The sequence below is a fragment of the Pongo abelii genome, chromosome 12 (assembly GCF_028885655.2).
Source record: "Pongo abelii isolate AG06213 chromosome 12, NHGRI_mPonAbe1-v2.0_pri, whole genome shotgun sequence".
Classification (NCBI taxonomy): domain Eukaryota; kingdom Metazoa; phylum Chordata; class Mammalia; order Primates; family Hominidae; genus Pongo; species Pongo abelii.
In genome coordinates, this window is record NC_071997.2 from 47,248,990 (window position 1) to 47,276,857 (window position 27,868).

Genomic DNA, 27,868 nt, shown 5'->3' on the forward strand with positions numbered 1-27,868 from the left:
GTGTGGTGTAATGTGTGTGGAGTATGTGATGTTTGTGTGTTTGTGTGTGTCTGGTGTGTGGTGTGTGTGGGGGTGTGTTGTGTGTGTGTGATGTTTGTGTGTAGGGTTTGTGTGGTGTGTATCTAGTATGGAATATGTATGTGTGGGGTATATGTGTGTATGTGTAGTGTGCATGTGTATGGTACATGTGTGGTGCATGTCTGGTGTGTGTGTTGTTTGGTACGTGTGTGTGTGAGGGGTGTGTGTGGTATGTGGGGTGTGTGTGTGTATTGTGTATGTGTGTGTATTGTGTATGTGTGTGGGGTATGTGTGGTGCATGTCTGATGTGTGTGTTGTGTATGTGTGGGGTGTGTGTTGTGGTATGTGTGGTGTGTGTGGTACGTGTGTTGTGTGTGTGTGTAGTGTGTGTGGTATGTGTGGTGTGTGTGGTATATGTGTGTGTGTTGCTGGTTGTTCCCAGGCTCCCTAATTCTGCCTCTAACCCTGACACCTGCCCTTGGGGAAAGGAAGGTCAGGAATCCGTCTTTTTAGAAGCTCTCCAGGAGATTCCAATGCCCAGTGAAGGCTGAGAACCAGTGTTCTCACTTCCCGGGGAGGAAAAGAACATTTATTGGTGGATCACCAGGTGGTAGCCAGGTTTATATGGGCTCTCTTAATTCTCAAAACCAGCCTGCAAGGGAAGTGTTCCTTCTCATTTACTAATGAAGAAACTGTGAAAGGCCACACAATTAACCAGGACCAGGAAATAGCACAGACCCCTCCACCTCCCAAACCTTTTCTTTCTACCCTTTCTTCTCCCACCTTTTACTTCCTAGCCTCTATGTCTTTGTTCGTGCAGTTTCCTCTGCCAGAAATTCTTTCCCTACCCACACTACCGCCAGTTCTCTCTATCAGAATCTGTGAGATCCAGCACAATTGCCACATCTTCCTCCGTTGCTCCAGCCTGGGTTCATCCTGTGCAGACCCCAAGGAACCTATGATTTGTGCAAGAGCTCTCTCTTTCTTCTAGAGCCTTCTGGACAAGGATCTAATTTTCAAAATCGGATTTCCAGGAGTACCTATCCTGGCATCTGGCACATGATGGGATCTCAAATAGGACTGATTATGTGTTAATATCATTGCTGGTACTGCTCACATGCATTCATTTATTCAGCCAGTGGGGGACCTGAGAGGTTTTAGGGGTGAGCGTGCATACAGTGGCCCCAGGTGAAGCCATGAGGGAGGATGAGGTCTCCAAAGGAGCTCCTGTTCAGGAAGAAAGGACAGGGTCCCGGGAGGCTAAGGGCCCAGCGAAGTGGGTGGGGGAGAATGCCCACAAAGAGGGGCTGGCAAGGAGGACCAGGGCAGTGGAGGGATACCTGTGTCCTTCTTCCCCTCCTCGGCAGCCATCTGGTAGTCCTTAAGGGATGATTCTGGTCATGTGGAACTTGAATCCAGGGCAGGCTGGTGTGGCTGGGGACATGAGGGCTGTTAAGTGGTGATCTAGCTTACTTAAGGCCCTGCCAGCTCCCTTAGTCTTGGGGTAGGGCAGTATTGGGGAGACAGAGATGGGCCTGCATGTTGGGGTTTGGGGAGCGCAACTAGCAGCTGCCACTCTCCACCTGTCAGCAGGCTGGAAAACACAGGAAATGCTCCTGAATGTGAGGCTGCTGTTCTTAGAAAAGAGAAGAGAAAGAGATGGGGTTCCTGTTGGGCTAATCTTCAGAGGGCTTAGCCAGTTCTTCTCTCCTCCCCCTGGGATAATGGATACTATGTTAGTTTTCTATTGCTGCTATAACAAATTATCACAAACTCAATGGCTTAGAACAACACAGATTCATTATTTTATCGTTCTGGAGATCAGAAGTCTGACACAGGTCTCACTGGCTGAAATTAAGGTTTGGGCCGGGCTGCATTCCCTTCTGGAGGCTCTAGATAATTTGTTTTCTTTCCAGCTTCTAGAGGCTGCCCACATTCCTTGACTTGTGGAGCCTTCCATCTTCAAAGCCAGCAATGTTGCATCTCTATAACCATTCTTCCATAGTCATATCCCTCTCTGACCACAGATGGGTTCTCTGCTTTTAAGGGCCCGTGTGATTGGATTGGGCACCCCTGGATAACCTGGGCTACTCTCCTCATCTTAAGGTCCTTAACTTAATCATGCCTGCAAAGTTCCTTTTACCGTGTAAGGTAATGTGTTCACAGCTTCCAGGGGCTAGGTCATGGACAGCTTTGGGGATCTGGTAGATGTCCATTTGATTACACAGTGGGGTGCTCTAAGGTTCTGGTCAGCCCTGCTAGGGTTTATACAGCTTCACTCATTCTCAGAAGACTGGGAGAAAGGGGGATGCACCTGAACTAAGGATCTACTGTGTGCTCAGCACTGTGTGAAACATGGTGCTTGGGCTGTTTTAATCCTCACAGCAACGAGGCAGGATAGGTTAATTTTATGCAAGTGGCAGAGGCTCAGAAAGGTCAATTATCTTGTCTAAGGCTCCAAGCCTGGGGTCTTTTCCTTGTCAACCAGTGTGTTTCTTTCTTGGAGACTTCCATGAAGTGAGGAGGCTGCGTGAAATGCAGGTAGGGGGCAAATAAGCTATCAGCACAAGGGGGTAGCCCTATATTGTAGCCAAAATGACCATGGGCTTAGCCTTTGTGGGTAGAAGTTTAGCTAAACTGTGAGAATCCAGGTGGGTCAAAACATGATAATCTAGATCTTGAGCCTGTGATGTGATCCAGCCCAGAGGCTCTATGATGGATTGGGTGTGTTCAGCAGCTGGGATTTTCTATTTGAGACAGAAGAGCAGCCACCTCTATTGACCTAGGGACCCTTAAACCCCTGTCTGAGCCCATGTGAACATCTGTCTGTAGGATCTCCCTGGAGATTACAGTGACACTAATTTATACTCTTTATATTTTCTACAATGAGAATGGATTAGCTTTATGACCTGAAAAAAATCCCAACAATGAATGTTACTTAAAAATGGCAAAGAATTGGCTAGGCACGGTGGCTCATGCCTATAATCCCAGCACTTTGGGAGGCCAAGGCGGGTGGATCATGGGGTCAGGAGTTCAAGACCAGCCTGGCCAAGATGGTGAAACCTCGTCTCTACTAAAAATACAAAAAAACTAGCTGGGCGTGGTGGCACGTGCCTTTAATCTCAGCTATTTGGGAGGCTGAGGCAGAGAATTTCTTAAACCTGGGAGGCAGAGGTTGCAGTGAGCCGAGATCATGCCACTGCACTCCATCCTGGGGGACACAGCAAGACTCCGTCTCAAAAAAAAAAAAAAAAAAAAAAAAAAAAGATGGCACAGAATCCTTCTTGGAACCTTGTGCAGGTCAGTTTCCTCCCCCTGGTCTTCAGTTTCCTCAATTGTAAAGTAGGTGTTATGATTCCTCAGGACTCCTTAACTCAGAAATATGAGGGAGATAAAAACCAGGAAGAGTAAAGCTAATTTCTTCCTGATCCCTACTCTCCAACCCCCACCCAGGGCTATTAACTTGGCTCTTAAGCCCTGGCCTCGGCTACCTGGAGTTTCTGGGGTGCGGTCTTTGTTAGTTGTGAGTTGAACAGAAACAAAGCTATGATTTGTCTCACTGTGAGGACCCTCTGTTTCAAACTATAGAACATAGCCCTAGTGAGTTAGAGACCATGTTCCTTGCTAAATCAAAGCAACAGACTTTTTCTGAGTGCTACCATGTACCAGGACCTGTTTGGGTCATATGGAGGCCAAGACATAGTCTCTGCCATGGGCAGAGGGCTTGGTGGGCATGGAACTACCTGACCATCTGCTCTTGAACCCTCTAAGACAGTGGCCCCCAATGTTTTTGGCATTACGGACTAATTTTGTGGAAGAAAATTTTTCCATGGATCGGGGAGTGGGGGATGGTTTTGGGATGAAACTGTTCTACCTCATATCATCAGGCATTAGATTCTCATAAGGAGTGTGCAACCGAGAGCCCTAGCACACACAATTCACAACAGGGTTTGCGATCCTATGAGAATCTGATGTCCCTGTTGATCTGAGAGGATGTGGAGCTCAGGTGGTAATATGGTAGCTTGCCTGCTGCTCACATCCTGCTGTGTGGCCCAGTTCCTAACAGGCCACAGACTAGTGCTAGTCCATGGCTTGGGGGCTGGGGACCCCTGCCCTAGGAGGCCACCTGAATCCTAGAGAGCCATGATGGGGACACATTCCCTTTCTAGGCTCTAGTTTCTTTGTTGTAACAATGAGAGGGTTCATTTAAGTGGCTTCACAGTTATGTACCAGGCATTGTGCTGAGCTCAGGAGGCAGTAATAATATATTAAGCCCTGTCCTCCAGGAACCTTCTAGCTATGAATTTATGTTTCTGGGGTCCTTAGTCTCAGGTTCAGAGTGGGGGCCTTTTTAAATCCTTTGCCATTTTAGGAATTCCCTTCTTTTATCTTTTTTGCCCAATATAAGTCTTTTCCTTTTTTGCTTTCCTTCTTGTATACCTCCTCCCTTCCTCACACAAGGCCATTAATACTGACTTCTCAGGTTCTGCCATGTTGTGGCTCAGACCTGGGGCCCACTCTGGTAATGTAGATCGTTCATCAAGGCTGAGTAATTGAGTTCTTACATGTGCTGGTCAGTGGCATCTACATCATTGGACGAGGAAAGCCCTAGACATGGCACATCCACTGCTCCCCTTCCTCAGGCAGATGGGAGTTTCAGGACTCTCACTGCCTACCTACATCAGGAGACAATGGGATTGAATCTAGTAGAATTCTTCTCTTTCTGCTCCCCCATCCCCTTCACCAAACCCTTGACAAAAGTTCTGTTGTTGGAAGAAACTTGGTCCTTTTAGTAGCTTATTTCTTCACTCAAAGAAATATTTGGTGACTATAGTCACTTTTTGGGGAAAACTAGAAGTAAGTCTGAGTTTCCCATTAGTTGTGAAAATCTCTCTTTGGGAAAGATGATTTAAGGACAAATCTGCGATTAAGTGGTTAGAAGACAGCCCTGAGAGCCTCTTCCTGAATAAAGCCCTCATGAAGGTAAAGAAAGGGTTAACAGGGTTAAGAGCTACTTCAGTGGTTTTAGGCAAATGGCATTTAAACATTTTCCATCTGTCTTTAAAAGCTTTACTGTTCACTAGTCAGATTGGTGACATTTGCCTGTATTTGGGAGGCTGAGGTGGGAGAATCACTTCAGCCCAGGATTTTGAGGCTACAGTGAGCTATGATTGGGCCACTGCACTCCAGCCTGAGCTACTGAGGGAAACCCGGTCTCAGAAAAAAAAAAAAAAAAAGCTATAATTGTCAGTGTCTTTCTAGACAGTGCTGACCTGTTCATTGTTGGAAAACTACAGTAATTACTGTACATGTAATAGTTTAAAAATCTTGGATCTTTCTCCCCAGGACTAGGGGATTTGGAGAAGGTAGGGTGAGGATATCTGAGGGGAAAAAAAAAGGCGTCAAAGAGATAAATTCCCAAGGTAATTTCAAGAACTGGGTAATTTCTGCCCTTCCTGGCCAGCTTGAACTTTCAGGTTATCTGCCGTTGTTGTGAAACCCTGAGGTGTAAGAGAGCTGGCAAGGGCGCCATGCTGTGTGACCCTCCTCCAAATACCTTCTCCTTCCACTTGTGTACAGACAGAAGAGTAAAAAGACCTCCACACGGCCCACTCCGTCCACCATCTTTGCTCCAAAAGTCCCTACCCTGGAAGTACCGGCACCGGAAGCCGTATCCTCAGTGCACTTAACGCCGCCTCCCCTTGTGTCCCGGCCTGGAAGTGCCGACCCGCCCAGTGAGGCCGAGCAAAAGTTCCGGAAGAAGCGGAGGCGGTCACAGCGGAGGCAGCGACTCCGGCAATTCAGCGATCTGTGGGTCCGCCTGGAGGAGAGGTCAGGCGAGTAGGCTGGGTCGGGTTGGCATCCACCTTTACCCTAGTGAGCAGAACCAGGAATGCCCCTCACACTGGTTGCAATGGGAGCCCCCCTTATGGAGCAACCTTTCCCTTTCCTCATGACCCCAGGCACCCTTTTTCTGTCCACTGACAGAAGCAAATCCAGATTTAAGATAGTTGCTTCAAGCTAGGGCAAGGGCAACATGTTTATGCTTGTTAAAGAACAAGTTTCGGGGTAGGATGAGTCTGTTAAAAGTGGAAGGCATCTGGAAAGGTTGCAAAGAACTAGATATTTCAGATCTTTCTCCATGGCAGACTTAAGGAGAATGTCATAGATTTGCAGAGCTGGAAGCAGCTCCGTAGGAATGGGCATGTTTAACCCCCACATTGTAAGGTAAGGGTCGTGACCCTACACCGAATGTAGTCTCAGAGATGGCTGGGGAGTAGACCAGAGGTGGATAGGCGAGCCTGAGTCTGCAGGGCACAAGGCTTCTGGAAGAACTACCCCAGAGAGGCTGGGAGCAGGAATCCAGTTAAATTAATCTCAGCCTTATTGAGTCCCTCCTTTGTGCCTGCTGTTGTGTTGGATGCTATGTGTGTGGGGCCAACCAGACACGGGCCCTGCCTTCATGGAACTTGCAGTCTGGTGAAGAAGATGGATTTTTGAATAGATAATCTGGAGTGGAAGTGTAAGGTGTTGTGGGTGTGTGTGTTTGTGGTGCATGCATATGTGTGTGTGTGTTGGAGGTTACTACTTAGGGTCAGAGGTCAGGAAAGTCTTCCCTTGAGGAAGCATCCTTTTGGCTTCTACTGAGTAGAAGCCAAAGTGGAACCTTGTGAATAGAGCTTCTGAGTCTGGATCAGTAGACGCAGGGATTCAGTGCCTGCACAGCTGCTTAATAAATGTAGAATGAATGAGTGAGTGAGTGAACAACTGAATAGGGAAGGAGAAGAGTTGAGGGCAGAGGGAACAATGTGAAAGCCTGGTTGGAGGGAACGATTGTGTTAAAGAGCCGAGATAAAGTAATTCTGGCTGGAGCCTGGGAAGTGAAGGAGTAGTGGGGTGAGATGTGTCCAGAGAGGTAAACAGGGAGGGAAGTAGGGAGCCATTGAAAGGTTTGAAGCAGACATGTGATATGCTGTGTGATTTGCATTTTAAATGGACAGAAGCTGGCAGCCAGATGGGACCTGGAGAACAGGGACAGCTTCTGATGGTGTTCATGTCCCAGGGTGACTCATGAACCATCCTCCCTTGACAGAGGAATAAATTGACCTGTTTAGTACTTTTTCAAACAAGGCCATTGGTGGCACTATACCTCAGCTGAGTTGAAAGATCTGGGTAAGCCTGAGGTCATGGGCCCCTCAGCTTGAACTGTCTTGACCTGGTATGCCTATATGCTGTGCACATCAGGCCTGGACTTGGGCAGGTGAGAGAGGCAGAGACCCAGGGAGGAATCTGCATGGTTTGGCTCTGCCTCTGTGGTGGCCAGTGAGGAGGGTCCCTGCCTAAGATTGCCCAGAGGCTAATGATTAGCAAACTTTGAATTGGGCCTTATACAAGACTTTCACTAATCTTTGAACGAAGAACCAAATAGCCAGGGACAGTTGGCCAGCCTGCTGGTCTAAATATCCTCTGCCATTTGGTTTTCTGGTAGCAGTGGCCAAAGACATGAAAGAGGGCCAGAGATATAGGAAGCCTATTAACATACTAATACCCATTCCTATCTTTAATGAGGGGAGATGAAGAGAAGCTGTGTGGGCATTTGGGGGCCTTGGCGTGTGTAGTGGTTTCTGCTGTGACTTCAGACTCTGTCTTTCTCTTTGCCTCCTAGTGACATGGTCCCACAACTCCAGGTCCCTGTCCTGGACAGGCACGTCTCCACTGACCTGCGGCTCCCTCGCCATGGGTATTCCCACCACAGCCAGATGGTGGCCAGCAGTGCCTGCCTGTCTCTCTGGACTCCTCTGTTATGGGTGCTGGTGCTGGCTTTCCAAACAGAGACACCCCTGTAACGACTGGAAGCACCAGGCTAAGACCCTGACCCCTCGGACTTGAAGAATGGCCATTCCTGTACTCCACATTCTGGTCTAGCCTTGTTGGGCCCAATCCAGGAGAAAAGACTTCTCCTGAAAAAGAAGCCCAGTGTTGATTCTTCTCTTTCCAAGGAATGTGACTTCGGGTTATCCAACTTTGGCAGCAGGTGTACAGTTTTGTAACATAGTGAGTTGTGTGAAAATAAATTATAAATGAGTTGTATGAAAATAAATACCTTTTTTTGTGTAGATTTTTATTCATGATGTATATATATACATCAGGCAGACAATTTCTTCTCTCACACCCTCTGAATCCTTTCACTGCCTCCCCCTAGGCCCTGCACTTCTCAGCTGCAGCTCTGATCCCTTCAGGCCCTGGCTTTGTATCCTGACCCTTTCTTCTTTCCGCTCCCTTTCTTTGTGTCACTCTTGGTTCTGGATGCAGGGGAGTCAGTGGGCCATGGAACTTGTGGTCTGCATCTCTCTATTCAAGCTCTGGTGAATAGGGTGCTCCCTGTGCCCTGAGAGATGCTTTTATTTTGTATAATGTGTGTGTCTCACTGACATGCTGGAGGCTGGGTGGGGGGTGGGGGGGGGCGTGGGTAGGCTTTGTCAGAGGTGCTGTGCAAGAAAGTGGTTTTTAAACTACCCCCAATCCCCATTTTGTTATTTATTATTTACACGTTTATTGTCAATGTCTTTTCTAAATACAAATCTTATTGGGACTCTCTCTATAAAATGTGTAAGAGTAGAACTTCCCCAGTTGAATCTGAAATGGGAGCTTTTAACCCTGCCCAGGTGATCTCCCTCCCCTAACCACCATGGTTCCAGATCAGGGTCTCCCACCTGTGGCAAGCATCCTTTATGGTCCTGGGCCTCTGAATAGCCCACAAAAACCCTGGGTAGAAGGTCTGTCCAGGACTTGGGTGGGGTCAATAAGAAGTAGTTGTATTTGTCCCCTAATCTGGCTTAGGGTAAGGCTGATTGCCTGGGTTTGTAGCTCTGGCTTCCCTTCCTTTTCTGAGGCTTTTGTGGATTCATGTTCAGTTATTTCCAGGGCCCAGAAGATCTCAGTGGCCTTACTGAAACAGTGATGTGGTGGCACTCAGGACCCATGTCCACCACTTTGGTTCCATTCTGCACCACCTGTATTGCAGGGGTAGGCGGGCAAAAACTCCCAAATCCCCTTGCTGCTGTGTTCGATTCTCCTAATGAGATACACTCATGGGATATTTGGAAAACAAAAGTGGGCAGAGGGAATTTTTCTTGAGCAGGGGGCGTGGTTATGTGCAGGCTTCAGCAGACACAAGTTTGTGCAGTAGCCAGTCTCTGCAGCCCCCTCTATTCCCCTGCTTCAGCGTGGAGTAGCTGTGAGGTTGGCACAATTTTTCCTTCAGGGTTCCCACCTTGGAGTACAGATGCTGTGATGTCTGATATCAACTCTTTGACTTCTGCAGTGGCAGCCATTCCTGTGACCATGTTAGTACCTATTTCTGCTTGAAACACCAAGAGTAGTTTCTGATTTGTGCACTGATTTCTGGTAAAAGTGGTGTTCCCTGCTTCTCTGCGACTTGAGTCTGCTCTTAACTTCGATAGGTATGGGGATGAAGTGGGGAGGCAGAGATAAACTGGGAGGGTAGGATCATGGTGGCTGACTCTGTTCCTCCAATTCTTTGTAAGAGGGTGGTGTGGCTCCCACCAAGGGCTCAATCCTAGCTGGGTGATTTCCTTGTTTCTTGGGTCACATTATGGCCGAGGAAGCAGGCAGACCATTATTGGCAGGACTGACACAAGATGGTTTGTCACAGTGGCTGCTCCATTTGAGAACTGACCCACCAACCTCTGCTTTTGAGGTGGCAGAGGCTTAAATGCACCTGGCTGGGACTTGGTTAGTTTTCACACAGATTCTTCCTAAAGTGGAAGGGGAAAATCCTCCATACATGGGCAGGACTGGCCTGTCCTTTTGTGAAAGCACAGGCTCTTCCAAGGATTGTGATGCAGCCCCACAGAACAGGGAACTGACATCATAGGCCAACTTCTTCTTATCCTGCTCATTTGCTCTACCAGTTGTGCTCACTGCATCAACCTCCCATGCACTGGACTCTGAGAGCCTTAATCTTGTCTAGAAATGGAAGCACCTGGGGCCTTTCCTATCAGGATGAAGAAAAAAGGAGCCTGTGAGGGGAAGCGAGTGCTGAGTCCTTACTCTTCCTGGGGGTCCCAGAAAGTAAATGATGGGAAGCTGCCTCTCACTTAGGGTGGGGGAGCAGGCTTAACAGGTGGGTGTCAAACCCACTGCTTCTACAGCAGAACTTGGGTTGCCAACAGAAAGAACTCAAACACTTTATTTTAAGGTCATAAGAGAAATAAAAGTCACACTTAATACGTTTAAGTCAAATCAGAATTAATACCGTTTTGCTCACATATAAATTATTGAAACCTTTTGCTCCCATTAGGAAAGATCTCTGGCCTGGTTCTTTTTCAGGGCTGAGGTGGCACCTTTTCATTCACTCAGCTGGCAGAGCAAAGCTGATCCCTTGGCAATCCAGTAGTCTTTGGACCGCTTGGAGGGTAACAGGACGGTTACCACAAAGTTGGTTGAATGTCCTAATTAAGGATATAGGAAAAAAAAGGGTTGTTACTTAGAGAATAACTTCCTCATACAAAGAGAGAGGGTACAAAGAGTCAAGACATCTGGGTTCCAGGACTGACTGCCCCTAAAGATGCTGGACAAATAGTCCTTTATGGGTCTGTTTTATGCTCTATAAAATGAAGATTTTAGAACAAATAATTCTTTAGGACTTGTCCAGCTTAGACTTCATAGAACTTTTTTTTTTTTTTTTTTTTGTTCGAGACAGGGTCTCACTCTATCACCCAGGCTGGAAGTGTAGTGGCGTGATCTCAGCTCGCTGCAACCTCTGCCCTCCTGGGTTCAAGTGATTCTCCTACCTCAGCCTCTTGAGTAGCTGGGACTATAGGCACGTATCACCATGCCTGGCTAATTTTTGTATTTTTAGTAGAGGCAGGGTTTCATCAGTTGGCTAGGCTGGTCTCAAACTCCTGGCCTCAAATGATCCGCCTGCCTTGGCCTCCCAAAGTGCTGGGATTACAGGCATGAGCCACTGCGTCCAGCCTAATAATTTCTTAATAACCAGGATTCAAATGAGTTTCATATCTTGCAACAGTGATGTGTCTCTTAAATCTTTCAATTGGTAGGTTTCCCTCTGCTTCTTTTGCCGCCCCCTTGTAATATATTTGTTGAAACAACCAGACTGTTTGTCCTGTTAAGTTTCCCAGAATCTGGATTTTATGACAGCATTGCTGTGGTGATTTTAAATATATTTCTCTCTTCCTGTAAGGGGTGGTTAGATCTAGAGGCATGACTACATTCAGGTTTGAGGTTTTTTTCCCTTTTTTTTTTTTTGAGATAGGGTCTCATTCTTTTGCCCAGGCTGGAGTGCAGTGGTTTGATTATGGCTAATTGCAGACTTGAACTGGATTCAAGCGATCCTCCTGCCTCAGTCTCCCAAGCAACTGGGACTACAGGTGCGTGCACCACACCTTGCTAATTTTTGTATTTTTTGTAGAGGTGGGGTCTCGCCATCATGCCCAGGCTGGCAGGTTTGAGTTTTATGGCAAGAATACTTCTTAGGTAGTACGTACTTCTATCAGGAAGCACATTATGTCTGATCGTCTTTCTTTATTGGGATATTAGTGGCCACTGATGACTACTACATAGGACTACCCCTCTTTTAAGTAGCTGAAAAAGAGTTTCTTTTGATCCTTGTACAAGATGGGGTTTCTGTCACAGTTTCAGATAATGTTAGGTTGTTGGTCCCCTCTCCTTAATGATTTGTAAGAATTCTTTATGCCAGGCTTCTATAGTTTGGATGTTTGATCCCTCCAAATCTCATGTTGAAATTTGATTCCCAATGTTGGAGATGGGGCTTAATGGAAGGTGTTTGGGTGATGGGGGTCAGATCCCTGATGAGTAGATTAATACTCCTTGGAATGGGGGGTGAGCTGTCACTTTATTAGTTCTTGCGAGAGCTGCTTGTTAAAGAGTCTGGCGCCTCCCTCTCATCTTGCCTACTTCCTCTCTTGCCATGGGACCTCTACACACCAGCTCCCTTTTGCCTTCTGCTATGAGTGGAAGCATCCTGAGGCCCTCACCAGAAGCAGATGCTGGCACCAGCCTGTAGACCCATGAGCCAAATAAACTTTTCTTTAAAGTTACTCAGCCTCAGGTATTCCTTTATAGCAACACAAACACAAACAAAGACAGTTGGATTTTTTTTTTTTTTTAAATTGAGATAGGGGTTTCACTATGTTGCCCAGGCTGGTGTTGAACTCTTGGGCTCAAGTGATCCTCCCACCTTAGCCTCCTGAGTAGCTGGGACTACAGGCACATGATACCACACCTGGCTAGACAGCTGGATTTTTTTCAAAATAGAAGGTCAGTGATGATTAATTTAGAGCCTCTATATGTTCAAAACTGTCTTTATTCACTTCCCTTTTGAAAGATGGTTTGGTTGTGTTTTGAATTCTGGTTCAAAGGTATTTTCCCTCAACCCTTTGAAGGTGATTCTCCATTATCTTTTTATATGCACGGTGGATAATGAGAGTTGACTGATATCAATCTGATTCTCATTCTCTGGGATTTCAGTTCCAGCATATATTATACATCATCTCTTCTCTTTGGTTATTTTGAGCATTTTTTTTTTTTGTCTCTGACAGTCTTAAGTATCACTTTGGTATATCTAGGTTTCTTTGAAGATTTGATTACTTGTATGTTGCTAAAAATCATTCCTTCCATGTTGTGAGATCTCATAATCTAATGATTCAACTGTTTCTTTAGTTTTGGGAAATTACCAGCCATTATTTTTTCAAACATTCTCTCTCCTCCATTCTTTATTTTCTCCTTTCAGGTTGCCTAGAAAACAAGAAAAATGTTGCAAATTCTGGCTCCTTCCACAGGGTCACTTCTTTCCCCTCCCACTGTGCTGTATTCAAGGCGATTTTCCCAGTTCATTCTCTCTTCTCATTCTTCAGCTGTCCCTTGGTGTATCTGTTGAGGTGGCTTTCTTTATGTCTGGTTTCTTTTTTCAGGGCTGTATCTCAGTTTCAGATGCACTCAGAGTTTTGCATCAGGGCTGTCCATTTATTCATTTGTTTATTTACTTATTTATGATGGAGTTTTCGCTCTTGTTACCTAGGCTGGAGTGCAGTGGCCCAATGTTGGCTCACTGCAACATCTGCCTCCCAGGTTCAAGTGATTCTCCTGCCTCAGCCTCCCAAGTAGTTGGGAATACTGGCACCCGCCACCATGCCCGGCTAATTTTTTGTATTTAGTAGAGACAGGGTTTCACTATGTTGGTCAGGCTAGTCTTGAACTCCTGACCTCAGGTGATTTACCCGCCTCAGCCTCCCAAAGTGCTGGGATTAAAGGGGTGAGCCACCTTGCCCGGCCTATTCACTTATTTTAAAATCTCTTTTATAATGAGTAAAAATGGATTTAGTGACAAAAAGAGAGATTTTAGTGTCTATTCAGGCCACCATTTTGAAAGTGGAAGTCTCTACTTGTTAAACTCTATTTTCTACTCCTTAGATTCTAATAGAAGCAAGAATTAATTCTATAATATTAATCTACACTCAGAACAAATAGAATGTATAATGACATTTATGAATTTTGTATGTTATAGGTGGCTTCATTTTAAGTCTAGTTTATTGGCCCAAGGGAGATCTTGAGCCAATCACAGCTTAGTGTTTGGACTTTGATTGAAGATTGCATTTGGTCATTATTTGAACTAATCTTAAGAACATCCTCACCTGTGGTTGAGAGTGTTCCTGCCCGGGCTCCTGTTTTATAAAGTGGGCAGTGGTAAAGTGTTGGGCTTGGCTCATAGTTTTGTTGTGGTTCAAAATGCACCACAGGCAGCATTGGATTCATCTGTCCGGGCAATGCGTCTTCTATCACCGTCTCCTTATCATCCCATCGAGAAGCATCCATGAACATCCCATGAACAAGAACACCATCCTCAGGAAAGGGCAACTGAAAGATATCCAGAAGTCTTAAAGTGAGAGGGGGGAAAAGGGATCAGCAGGTGTGAGCCACTTCCTATGTCCCACATCCTCACCAGGTAATTCTAAAAAACACTCTATACATTGCTGTTATTATTCACATTTTAGAGAGGTCAATCCTGAGGCTCTGAGAGGCAAAAAAATGTAATAATAATGTAATGACTTTTCCCCTTTTCATGGGAGGTGGAGGAGTACTGAGATCATTGTCTGTTATTCTTAGCAAGGTTTTTCAAGGATTTGGATGCCCTCCTAGAAGACAGATTATATATCTGCAATAATATTTGCAGAGTGCCCATGGACAATTCCTTTTTGTTCTTTCTCTCTTTTTAAAAAATTATGCTTACTTTTAAATGTTTGTATTAAATAAGAAAGAGTGAGAGTGAGAGACCCTGCCCATCAGAGTCCTGTGATGTGATTGGATGTCTCCACCGGTGCACACTTTTTTTTTTTTTTTTTTTGTGCCAATTGTGGGCATCTGAGTCATCCTTCCTCAAACCCTGAGTGGATTTGGCCAATTCTGGCCCGAGGTCTTTGGATAATTGGAGCCTCACGTCTGCAGGCAGAGGACTAAGAGCTGTTTGGATAATATATAGTGCATTTTATAGTGAATAAAAGGATGGTAAACTAAATTCTTTTTAGTGGGTCTTTGCTTTTTGGTGTCCTAACCTTTCTGTTTCTTGGGTGCAGCAGAATGGGCCTTCCTGTTTTTGGGCTGCACATATGTTTATGCAGGTTTGCCTGAAAACTATCCTGCTACCTACTGGGTGTCCACCATCTGGGCATCACCCAGAGGGAGCACCTTTTCCTATGCTGCGCCAAGGCGGCAAATGGGCTGACAGTGGTCTTGCCTGTTTGTAACAGACGTAAAGCTGTTTAAACACATACCCTGTGTTTAGACCACTATATGTGCTGGTCACATGACACTAGCTGTTTCCTTTACAATGCACTACTGGCCTGTCTCCTGGTCTGTTGGTGGCAGACATTTGCTAGGTGGGCCAGGAGACAGGCCAGCTAGACAGTCTGAGGTCTCCCCAGATCTCAGAGATTGTAAGGCATTGTCATGGCTCAGCGCACATGACCCAAGCAGAGACATGGTATGAACTGGGGTGGAGGGACAGAGCCCTGGTGGTCACTGTAAACTTCTGTCTGTCAGAATCAGCCTCTGTGGCAGATGGTCCTGGAAAGCTCCGGTGGGAGCTTTTATGTGGGTATTGCTTCCTGGAGCCTCAAGTTTTCCTGACATGGGAAAGTTGACACCCTCTTCTTAAGACAAGAAGGATCTTAAAATAATAAGAGGTGCAGACACGTTAACAATTGCTCCAGCACATACAGCTGCTGAAAGGTAGTGTCAGAATTCAAACTCAGGCTTCTCCAGTTTTTAAACCCTTGCTTTTAACTTCTTGCTGTATTGATTCTGTAAGATGAAGAAGGTTACTAAAGGTAGCTAAAAAATCAAAAAATATTGCTTTAAAAATATTTCTATAAATCAGACTAGTTTAGACAGTTCCCATCTGGTCACTGCTAATTGGGGAGCTTGTCTTGGAGGTGTGATGACTACCCTGCCCTTCCTGCTCCTGCCAATGGGAGGTGGTGGGGGAGTGAGGCATGGGAGGTTGTCTGAAATCTCCAAGGACAGTGGGATAGAAGCTGCTTTGCTGTAACAACCAGGTGGACAATACCTCCACGTCCATGGGCAGTTCTTGTCCAAATTGCACTGTCTTGGCAGCTTCTATCACTGCAGCTTGATCCCGATAGGTGGGAATTACGTTGTATTTGAAACTCAGCTCATCTATAGGCAAATTGTATTTTCGAGCATGATTTTGAAGAGTTCCTGTAATTATGAAAATTGGAAAGCTGTGTTCAAACAACACTGCTACTCCCCAGGCACTATTCCCCTTCACCCAAACCAGGCTTCCCTGGCATTAGAGAGCCTTCCCACCACAGAGAAGACCCAACTCTTAATACCTTCCTCTGAGTTAGTTCACAGGGTCAGGAAGCCTGCGGGTCATGTTGGGAGGTAAGGGCCCAAGGGACGGACAAGCTCTGGTCCTGGTTGGGAAGGGAGGGAAGGCAGGGAAGGCCAGTGTGCAGTGCATTGCCCTGCCATGAGGGAGACAAACCAGTGAGGCAGTTTCAGAGCCCAATCTCACTAACTTTAGGATTTTGCCCAGCTTGTTTTATATGGGCTGTTTAATAGGTATTAAGAATGAGAGAGATGAAGGGCTTGGGTGATTAGCATTGAGTTGCTCACAGGCCGTAGCCCCCTCTGAGGCTCTCTAGCCAGATTCCCCAAGAGCTGATGGAGGCACATCAAGAGAATTTCTCAGAGGGAAGGGAGCTGCTCACAGCTGGGGTCTGAGTGGGTGGATAGCAGTTGATGCCCTTGAGCGTGGGTCACATGGGGAACTGAGGCACACTCTGTGTGTTCTTGGAGGCAGCAGTGCCTGCACTTATGTAACCTGAGAGGGACAGGGATTAGGTTGCTGGGGAACATCTGCTATCTCTGCCATCTTTCCTCTGCCCCCCACAAGTGAGGAAGAGCAGGACCTTGTTAGATTGCCCTATGATCAATAGCCTCATTGCTAGAGCATTAGCAGCCATGTCATTTCCCCAGCACCTTAAAACCCTGTGTATGACAAGTCATGGCCTTTCCTATGGGGTTTTTCTAGAAAGCACTGGTACCTGTTAGAAATCCTTGAGGAAAGAAGAAACCGGAGATCCAGTAGGACTTAGGCTGTCCCCTTTTGAGCCACAACTGAAGGAGAAACATACTCATAATAAACGTTATTTCTGGGATGGAGTTTGTTTTCTAAAGCAAAGTCCTATTTGGGAGAGTTTCTCAGGAGGCAGAATCTAAAGCAGCCCTGAGTTAGTCACCACCCCCATTTCACTGCCTGCCCCTTCCCCTTCCTGTTCTGCCAGCCTGATGACTGCGGACACAGAGCCTGGTTATTGTGGGGTATGTGAGAGGGAGACAGCAGCAAAGTTATCTGGGATTTGGACTGATCTTGGTTGGTCTATACCTCACTGTGGGGTCCCATGGATTAGAGCTGAAACCCCAAGGATGCCTAGAATTAAAGTGGAAGGTGGGGATGAGTGCCTAGGGCAAATGATATTATAATCAGTAGAAGACTTTTAAAGTGATGCCATTCTGGACATTTCTTTTTCTCTGGGCTCAGATTATCCATCAGTGACTGTGGATATCTTTAGCCAGTGCTTCCTAGGGACCTTAGGCCAACTATGCCATCAGATTCATCAAAACCCAGTGAAAGGAATTTTCTTACATCCACAAATGAGGTCCTCAGGATAAGGTCTTTGATCCACGATCCTAGTGGCTTCAGGGATGGGTAGGCTGTGTTGGACCACAGAGCGGGAACCTGGTTGTTGAGGAAACTGTGATACACTTTTTCCATTTCTTCAGACATCACCACGAATCCAGCAATGGCTTTGTTGAGTGTTTCCAGAGAAGTCTGAAAGAACAAAAAAGGGGTTGGTGGCCTTTGCATATGTCATTTTCCAGTCTCAGTGACACACATTAATGACAGCAGGGGCTGCCTTGCCTGGAGGCGCCACTTGCTGGGTTCTATCCTCTTTGCACACTGTCTGCTGGGCCAGACCCTCCAATATTTCATGCATTATTACAATATGTGACCGTTGCGGTGTAACACTTCAGGGTGGCAGTTGATAGCAGAGTCCAATGCAGTGGAAAGAAGGAAGCAGAAATGTCTCCTGAACCCTGGAGAAGTGGCTGGGAGAAATGCCACTGTCCAGCACTCCTCCAGGCCAAAAGAAAAATAGGCCTGACTGTGATTTGGGAAGCACAGAGTGTGAGGAGGAGGGGGAGACGGGGAGTGAGAACCACCTCATGCTACTGGTCATCTCTGCTCAGGGGGTTCCCCCAAACCCCAGAGTTAGTGCAGAAAGAGGAGAGTCTTTTTTTTTTTTTTTTTTTTTTGAGACAGAATCTTGCTGTGTCGCCAGGCTGGAGTGCAGTGGCATGATCTCGGCTCACCGCAACCTCCTCCTCCTGGGTTCAAGTGATTCTCCTGCCTCAGTCTGCCATGTAGTTGGGATTACAGGCATGTGCCACCATGCCCAGATAATTTTTGTATTTTTAGTAGAGATGTGGTTTCGCCATGTTGGCCGGGCTGGTCTCCAACTCCTGACCTTAGGAGATCCGCCCACCTCGGCCTCCAACATGCTGGGATTACAGGTGTGAGCCACCATGTCCGGCTGGAAAGGGGAGAGTCTTAGATGAGACTAATCTTCTAGCTGGCATCAGAGGGTCTCCTTGAACTGGAAACACCTCCTTAAAACATGTCTCGAAGCCTCTCCTTCTCTCACCAGAAGATGGAGGCAGGCCACAGTCCTGGGAGACACTGGGCTAGAGTGGAGTACAGGGCGATGTTTGCCACCTGGCTAAAGACAAGGGAGAGCATATAGGTGGGTTATGGCCCCTGTGGGTTGCAGTGTTGTGAAAACTGCCATATATTGGGAAAATATAATAGGAAGATGTTAGAGGCAAAATTTATGTTGACTAAGCAACCAAATAAGTCCTGGGACCACATGCACAGCATCTTAGCGACAGGCACTGTGTGGATGAAACAAGGCTACACGTCTTTCCACTCTTTCACAGATTTATTTATTGGTTCCCTTCTCCCTGTACCTCTTTTCACAAGAGGCAGTGGTAGAAAAAAGAAGTGTTTTACTTAGATTTGTCCTTAGGATCTGAGGAACCATCTGCAGCAGAGTGCGGGAAAGAGGCCCTTAGCCAGAGCCAAGACCATCCTCCATGATAGACCTGGAAATAGGAAGAAGTAGCAGAAGACTCATCTAAAATGCAGAGAGAACACAAAAATGATAGAGGTGGAGGGAGCAGACTGCTGAGATCTTCAAGGTCTGCTTAAAACAGAAAGAGGTCATGTTGCAGTCGATTCTCCCAAAGGAGGCAGCCAACACACAGATGTATTAAATGGGAGAAAGAGTACTTCAAAGGCTTTCCTTCCCTTATGGCTCGAAGCCTACACAGGGTGGCCTTGTCACTCCTAGGACCTGTCCTATCCCACGGTTCTGTCTGGAGGAGAGTGGGTTCACCAGGATGGCATTCCCCAAGACTCCTGGGTGCTGCTCCCTTCCCCTGGCTTTCTTATTGCCACCATAGTACTGCCTGGCTGTTCCCAAGGGGAAGGGAAGGTGAGGCTGGGAACAAAGCCACGGCAAGGCAGGACCAGGCCTGAGGTCTAGGACTAGAGCTCAGGTGAGGAAGGCCTCAGGCAAAGGCACAGCATGCTGTGGTGAGCACCTCCCTTCTGATGGGAATGCTTGGCTGTGATTCCTGATGGCCCTGCAGGTCACCTGTCCCTGGGCTCCTCCCCTTACACTTCCATTAGGTGAATTCCTCTGTTAGTGGTGGACTGGGGTTTGTTTGACCAGAAAAAGTGACCAAAGTAGACCTGAGAGTCACATTTGTTCACTTGTACATTCAAATATTCATGGAAGATTTAGTATGTCAGTTACTAAGGAAACAAAGATGACGAATATAACAGCTCCCTTGTTTTTAAGAAATCCTTTGTTAGAGTAGCCATACTCATAGGGGGAAATTACAAAAAATGTAATGAATACAGTGGTGGACACAGAGACCTGAGATGACAGGGCCTTGAGGATGGGACCCTAATTCATCTGGCAGTAGAGGGAAGGGCTGGTCTCCAGGAAGACATTATGGAGAAGTGACATCTGGACTTAAATTCAAGTGGGTGAAAGTTCATGATGTGGAAAGGGCAAGACATGAGTAGCATCCGTCTCCTGGTGTTCCTCAGAACAACAGCACCTCCTTAGTGTTAGCTGGGCACATAGCACCCCATCGAGAGACTCCTTTCCCAGCCACCCTTGCGGCTGGGCTGTGGTCATATGACCACGTTTTGGCTAATGGGATATAAGAAGAAAGGATGTATACTACCACTGGATCACATTTTTATAAGGAAGCTGCTTTTCCTTGCCTCTCTCTTTCCTGCTTCCCACTGGCTGGCAAAAGGGGACAACTGGGGCAGCCACCTTAGACCCAGACACAGAAGTTGTCTGTTGAGACTGGAATAGCCAACCTGTTTATCCCTGGATGAGCTCACAAAGCAGAATTAACTACCTGCCCTAGACAGGGCTCCCTCAGGGCTGTTAGGGGAGAGTAAAGTGAATTTTTATCTTGTTTTGGACTATGTTATGGGGGTCTTTATCATAGCAGCTTAGTCTGTACCCCAATTCATTCAATATAGAAGGAAATAAGCCCTGACCTGGTGACCTGACCAGGAGACTGAGAGAGGAGACAGACTTAGCCTGCCGACTTTGGTGCATACCTGACTAGATGCCATAGTCCCAAGGTGAAGACTACATACTCAGCTGACCCAGGGTCCACCTAACCAACAAGCCTAGGTATTGCCAGCCAAGCAGCAACATCCGGAGACTTTGCCTTTCTGATAGGGAACAGAAATGGTCTTTAGCTGTAAAAGATCTCTCCCAGTTCTCCCCCAATCTTATCCCCAAGTCTTGACCTTGAAGTAGGTGTTTGGTTCCCTGCTTCACAGTAACACTTTTCCTGTTAATGCTCAATATTTTCTAATAGTTATTCTTTTTCTCTTATCAAAGTTATGCACAGAGAAACTAGGAAGGCCTTTGACCATCATTATAAATGCAAGGCAATGCAGAGAGAAAGTATCTATGAACATAGAGCAGAAGATCAAACAGATGTTTGCAAATTTTAGTGACATTAAAATCATCTGGGGAGTTTATTTAAAATTCATATTCCCAGGCCCTGCTTCAAGAAATTCTAACTCAGTAGATCTTGAGTGAGATCAAGGAATCCACATGTTGAACACACCACAGGGGACTCTAATGCAGGCATTCTGCGGCCCACACTTCGACAGATTCTGGTTTTCACAGTCTCGCTTAAAGACTATGTTATGAAATGCAAACTAGACATTAGGAACAAGCACTGAATTACTCTTAATTGAGTGCTTAGGTCTCTGATCAATTTCTAGTGAGTCAACAGAATCTAAGGGTATAAGGATAAGGAGGAGACTGAGAATTTGTAATGTTACATATTCACTCCATCATTATTAGAAAATGGGAATACAGATTCATTAGAGAAGGATAAATTCATTTTTAGACTCATTGGGCTTGAAGAGTTGTTAGTGTATCCAAATGGAAATGCTGAATTGATGGAAATGGAAGAATTTCATATTATACAACCCTCTACAAAGCTTTGATGCTCAATAGCAATGATGAAAGTAAGCTCTCATACATGAATTAACTTCAGCAGGTTGTTAAACCGGTCTACTTCCTGTCCAAGAACAGTGGTCAAGGAGTTCAGGCGTCCTTGAGGATCCTTGATGAAAAGGCTCTCAGAAGCACCCTCCATTTCCAGTTTTTCTGAAACATACACAGCGATTCCTCAGGCCAGTTATCATTGATTTGTTGTCACAATATTGCTAAGGCAATGTGCTTATCTTAGCATTTTAAAAAAGCCAGCTTCTCTCATTGTTTAAGCCAGATACATAGGATTTAAATGTGACGTTTCTATAATTTAGAAAGCTTTTGTGATTCACCTGTGTTTATATAGAAGCAATCACAGAAAATTATGCTTAAATTCATGTGTATTAGTGTATCAGGGCATACACACACACACACACACACACACACACACACACACTTTTTTTCCTCAAACATTAAACCATTGCATTTTGTTTCTTCCCTTAAAGCATGTTCCCCATGGGTCTTTTCATCTTCCCAGCCAGTGTGAGCTATGTGATCTATGGCCCTGGGACAGGAGAGGTAGGTCTTTGTTGCTTAAGTGAGATCATAGAAAGACTGGCTGTGCTAATGTAGAAGGAGAACTGGAAAAAGGAAGGAGAAGCCTGCTCATTTTCATTCTGGTTGACTGTGGGGAGAAGGTGAGGGGTTGAGAGGGAAGTGGATGAAATGGAAGGTCAGCATGGCTCAGTGGTATCTGCAAGCTTGATGAGGGGTTTGAAAGGTCTCCAATGTGGAATGAGGGGGGTTGGCAGGAGGGCATAGGAAGGTGTGCCTGGCTTTGGCTGATTGGGAGGCAGAGTCCTGAAGGCTTCAGTGGTAAATGCTAGCAGGATGAAGCGGTTGCCTGGCAGACAAGGAACATTCCAGAGACTAGACGGTCCAGGGACCCTAAGTCTCCCCCTCTACCATACAAGCATTTAAATCTCCCACTTCCCTGCTCACCCGCACTGCATAGGAAAGGTTGGGGGCAGGAGACTAGAGACAGGAGAGAGACTTAGTGTTTATCGCATGTTACTGGGCATTATTTAAAGGGACTGACTGCATTATTAAACAGGCCCATAGTTCAAACTGGATGGAAAATGTAGCTCTTCTTTCTCCCTACAATCCACCAAATGCAGGCTCAGATGAAGAACGATATGAGCTACGAAAGAGGAAGGAACAGCCTTTTCCTTGCTTATTTGAGAAAAGTATGTGTAAACAAATGGCTATGACATACATGTATCAAATTCCTTCTTGACCACACACATTTGGCTGCTGGACAAAAATCCCACAGCAGTGCCAATGAGTCTAATCTCTTGGGTCCGCTGTGCTGTGGTTACATGTCCCTGGTCTTCTCTTTCCACCATTCCTCTCAGGGCTATTTCAAACCCTCAGTTCTTTTGCTGAGCCAATTGCTTTCCTGCCCCCTCAGTCTCAGCAGATGATCTGCTTAGCACTTCACAGTAAAAGGACAAGCTTTATGAAGCCTGGAGAGAAAAACCTCCTAGGTGTCAGTGGGATTCTACCAAACAAGTGCACGGTCTCTGCAGCTATCCATTCATCTCTCCATCCTTTTCCCAACCAGCACTCCATCTTATATTTACTGATCTTATATTTATTGACTCTGTTTGCTTCAACAACAGAATTCTTTACCCAAGTAGACATTCTCTTGAGGGCCTGCTTCTAGGAGGCAGATAACTGACTTTTGAAACCACAAGGCTCCTTTTCTTCCAGGGGCTTTAAGGGCATTAGCAGGACTCAGTTGCCGTTTTTTCTGCCTCAATTTTCTTTTTCCTATAATGACATCTCTTCCAACCATGAATAACTAAGACATCTAAATCTCCTATCGATCTAAGAAAAGTGTTAAAATAGATCTCTTGTGATCATTCAGGAAGACTCTTTTTTTTTTTTTTGAGATGGAGTCTTGCTCTGTCACCCAGGCTGGAGTGCAGTGGCACGATCTCCACTCACTGCAATCTCCGCCTCCCAGGTTCACGCCATTCTCCTGCCTCAGCCTCCCGAGTAGCTGGGATTACAGGCGCCCGCCACCATGCCCGGCTAATTTTTTATATTTTGAGTAGAGACAGGGTTTCACCGTGTTAGCCAGGATGGTCTTGATCTCCTGACCTCATGATCCGCTCGCCTTGGCCTCCCAAAGTGCTGGGATTACAGGCATGAGCCACTGTGCCGGGCCTGGGAAGACTCTTTCACTTTTCAGAAAACAAGGTGAAAGTAATTTAGCCATGTCTTCTAAATGGAGAAAAAATTTAAATGGATTCTAGAGCAGGACTGTCCAGTAGAGCTTTTAATGATGATGGAAGTGTTCTCTACCTGTACTGTCCGATATGATAGCACTTGAAATGTGACTGGTGCAAATGAGGAAATGAATTTTAAATTACATTAAGTTTAAATTTAGGTAGCCATATGTGGCTAGTGGCTATTTTCTTGCACAACACAGGTCTAGAGACAGTAGAATAATGAAACCAAGGGAAACTCAGGAAAGAGTCTGGTTGAAGTTACATTGAGCTGGAAACCAATTTCCTCCTAATGCTTCTGGCAGTTGAGATGTTGAGATGCTGTAAGCTTCTAGTCTATAAATCAAGAGCTCCACGTCAAAAGAGCTCTTTAGGTTAAAAAAAGTCTACATAATCAGCAGGTTTTGACACTTGTTTATCACTCAGTTCTCTGAGTTTATTCCTAAAATTCCCATTACATACAGATTCCTAGAATTATTTATTACCTGGAACTCTAGTCTGGACAGAAGCAACAAGTTCTTGAACAATTTCGTCATTGCTTTTTCCCTCTCCACCAGTAGATGACCTTGGCTGAACCTCAAGTATGGTGTTGATTAAAGTGCTGGTCTCTTTGTACTGTAATGGCAATAAGAGACAGAACAGTGAAGACTCAAATTCTCAAAATATAAATTGGCAGCAGACATAATTATTTACAAAAGTAAAGGCAGTTCTCTAAAATCATATTATTTATTTTCACTTTATTTTACTGTGGTAAGAACAATTAATGAGATTTACCCTTTTAACAAATTAAGACAGTAATTATTGCTGACTATAGGTACAATGTTGCACAAAAGATCTCTAGCGCTGATTCATCTTGCTTGACTACAACTTTATGCCTGTTGATTAGTAACTCCCCATTTCCCTCTCTCCCCAGCCCCTGGCAACTACCATTCTACTCTTTAATTCTATGAATTTGACTATTTTAGATAACTCCATAAAAGTTAAATCATACAGTATTTGTCTTTTTGTGACTGGCTTAAGGAAATTTTATTTTCTATCTTGAAGGTAGAGTTGGTAAAATGTGGTCATTGGAAATGCCTAGTACATAGTTGTTACTGTTATACTAAAAATTTTTTTGTTGAGCAACAATGGAAATGTACTTAATGGGCCAGGCCCAGAGGCTCATGCCTGTAATCCCAACACTTTGGGTGGTCAAGGCAGGAAGACTGCTTTAGCCCAAAAGGGATTGCTTTAGCCCAATAGTTTGAGACCAGCATGAGCAACACGGTAAGACTCTGTCCCTATAAAAAAAAAAAAATTAGCTGGGTGTGGTGGTGTGCACCTGTGGTCCTAGTTACTTGGGAGGCTGAATGGGGAATAGCTTGAGCCCAGGAATTAGAAGTTGCGGTGAACTATGATCTCACCACTGCACTCTAGCCAGGGCAACAGAGGGAGGGCTATTTCAAAAGGAAATAAAAGAAAAATAAATAAATAAATGTACTTAATGCCACTGAACTGTATGCTTAAAAATGATTAAAATGTATATTTTCTGTTATAAATATTTTACTACAATAAAGAATGGTTAAACATTTTTAAGCTGATCAGTTAAAAGAAATTATGAAAGTCAGGGAAAAATCATGAGAACACAGTTTCAGGTCATTCTTTTATTCAATTAACTTTTTTTTTTTTAAATTAGAAAAATATGGCTTATTACAGAAAAATTTGAAGATAGAAAAATATAAAGAAAAAATATTCATGATACTTACTTTCCAGATATAATTACTTATAATGAAGTAATATTTAATTAAATAAACTATAGTTTACTTCAACTTGGACACTTTCTGTATATATGTGCATAAGGTTTGCAAAATTGAACTAATAAATTTATGTAATATTAATTCATTTTCAATATTATGAGTCTTCTAATATCACTGAAAAATCCTCATGAACCATGCTTTAAGTGACTATGTGATAATTTAAGTGACAATGTGATACTAATTATGGTATAAATGCATCGTAATTAATGTGAGTTACTTATCTATTTTTTGGAAATTTCTAGTTTTTTGATTTTATTAGACTTTTTTTTTTTTTTTGAGATGGAGTCTCACTCTGTTGCCCAGGCTGGAGTGCAGTGGCGTGATCTTGGCTCACTGCAACCTCTGCCTCCCAGGCTCAAGCGATTCTTCTGCCTCAGCCTCCAAGTAGCTGGGATTACAGGTACCCGTCACCACGCCTGGCTAATTTTTATAGTTTTAGTAGAGACAGGGTTTCACCATGTTGGCCAGGCTGGTCCCGAACTCCTGGCCTCAAGTGACTCACCTGGCTTGGCCTCCCAAAGTGCTGGGATTACAAGCGTGAACCACTGTGCCCAGCCGATCTTATTACACTTCGGGAATAGAATATGTTTGTATGAATTTCATCCACCATTTCTGAAATTCTTTAAATGATAGGTTAAGTAGAGGCAATATTTTAAAACTGGGTATTACCATATTAATTTCTAAAAACATTGTATCAATTTATATTTCCAACAATAGTGTATCATAAGCCTTTCTATGTCTTTGCAAGAATTAATATTATTACTTAAACAAATGTTTCTAATTTAATAGATAAAATAGTTTCTCATTTTTTGCACTTCTTTAAGAATTTAAATCTTGAAAAATATGTTCATTGACCATCTATATTACTCCTTTATGAATTATTCATAATGTTTTTTGCACATTTTTGATTTTTAGCACTTCATTATTTATTATTAATTTATAAGATAATTCTATAATATAGAAAGCGAAATTTTCTGTTTTTTGTTTCAAAAATGTTTTGATTTGCCACTTGTCTTAATTTTTTAAAAAACATTTTAGATTCAGAAGGTACACATGCACATTTGTTACACGGATATATTGCTTGGTGCTGAGATTTGGGCTTCTATTGAACTTCATCACCCAAATAGTGAACATAGTATCTAACAGGTTGTTTTTCAACTCTTTCTTCCTTCCTTTTCCCCCCTTTTGGAGTCCCCAGGGTCTACTGTTCCCATCTTTACGTCCATGTGTACCCAGTGTTTAGTGTCCACTCGTAAGTGAGAACATGCAGTATTTGGTTTTCTGTTTCTGCATTCTTCGAGTTTAGTTTGTTGTTATTTTTCCAGTTCCTTTGGGTGCAACATTAGGTTGTTAATTTGAGATCTTTCTATTAATACCTTTTTGATGTAGGCAGTTAGCTTTATACACTTTCCCCTTAACACTGTTTTTGTTGCATCTCAGAGCTTTTGGTGTCTTGGGTCTCTATGTTCATTTGTTTCAAATAATTTTTTGATTTTTGCCTTAATTTCTTTGTTTACCCAAAAGTCATTCAGGAGCAAGTTGTTTAGTTTCCATGTATTTGTGTGGTTTTGAGAGTTCCTTTTGGTATTGATTTCTAATTATATTCCACTGTGTTCTGAGAAGATGCTTGGTATGATTTTGATTTTTTAAATTTGTTGAGACTTGCTTTATGACCAAGCATGTGGTCAATATTAGACTATGTTTTGTGTGCAGATGAGAAGAATGTATATTCTTTGGTTATTAGTGGAGTATTCTGAAGATGTCTATTAGGTCCAATTAGTCAAGTATTGAATTTAGGTCTAGAATTTCTGTTAGTTTTCTTCCTTGATGATCTGTCTCATGTTGTCAGTGGAGTGTTGAAGTCCCCCCACCCCCTGCTCCTCTGATTATTGTGTGGCTGTAAAAGTCTTTTCTTAGGTAGAAGTAATTATTTTATAAATCTGAGTGCTCCAATGTTGGGAGCATATATATTTAGGATCATTAAATCTTCTTGAATTGAATTCTTTATCATTATATCATGCCCTCTTTGTCCTTTTTTACTCTTGTTAGTTTAGGGTCTGATTTCTCTGATACAAGAATAGCATCCTCTGCTCTTTTTTATTTTGTTTGCATGAAAGATCTTTTTCCACCCCTTTACTTTGAGCCTATAGTTGTCATTACATGTGAGATGGGTCTCTTGAAGACAGCAGAAGGATGGGTCTTGTTTTTTAATTCAATTTGCCACTCTATATCTTTTAAGTGGAATGTTTAGGTCATTTATGTTCAAGGTTAATATTGATATGTGAGGTATTGTTTTTGTTGTGGTGTTGTTGGCTAGTTGCTTTGTAGTCTCGATTGTGTAGTTGCTTTATGCAGTCTGTAGGCTATGTACTTAAGTGTGATTTTGTGGTTACATGTATTGTTCTTTCATTTCTATGTTTAGGATTCCCTTAAGCATTTCTTGTAGAGCTGGTCTGCTGGTGCCAAATTCCCTCAGTGATTACTTGCTTGGGAAAGATTTTATTTGTTTTTTGTTTATAAGGCTTAGTTTGGCAGGATATGAAAGCCTTTGCTGGAATCCCTTCCCTTC

General features: G+C 44.3%; 2 protein-coding genes across 7 annotated transcripts in view; one reads left to right on the forward strand and one right to left on the reverse strand.

The window, feature by feature from the left end:
• Positions 1-8,119, forward strand: part of TRABD2A (TraB domain containing 2A) — a 59,511-nt gene extending 51,392 nt beyond the window's left edge. For 3 of the 5 annotated variants that reach the window (XM_054547989.2, XM_003775888.5, XM_002811842.6), the window contains 2 exons: positions 5,599-5,850; positions 7,685-8,119. In XM_054547989.2, coding sequence (XP_054403964.1) covers positions 5,599-5,850; positions 7,685-7,865 — 433 coding nt within the window. In that variant the 3' untranslated portion in view covers positions 7,866-8,119. Of the gene's footprint in view, positions 1-5,598; positions 5,856-7,684 lie in introns of those variants that run through there. The other 2 variants (XM_054547990.2, XM_054547991.2) reach the window with 2 other exon arrangements.
• Positions 8,120-10,213: 2,094 nt separating this feature from the next.
• The window catches only part of DNAH6 (dynein axonemal heavy chain 6), a 325,727-nt gene continuing 308,072 nt past the window's right edge, over positions 10,214-27,868 (reverse strand). For both annotated transcript variants that reach the window (XM_024242264.2, XM_054547993.1), the window contains 7 exons: positions 23,989-24,118; positions 21,259-21,386; positions 17,252-17,437; positions 16,650-16,722; positions 15,647-15,798; positions 13,716-13,938; positions 10,214-10,493 (listed from right to left, as the gene is read on the reverse strand). In XM_024242264.2, coding sequence (XP_024098032.2) covers positions 10,390-10,493; positions 13,716-13,938; positions 15,647-15,798; positions 16,650-16,722; positions 17,252-17,437; positions 21,259-21,386; positions 23,989-24,118 — 996 coding nt within the window. In that variant the 3' untranslated portion in view covers positions 10,214-10,389. The remainder of the gene's footprint in view (positions 10,494-13,715; positions 13,939-15,646; positions 15,799-16,649; positions 16,723-17,251; positions 17,438-21,258; positions 21,387-23,988; positions 24,119-27,868) is intronic.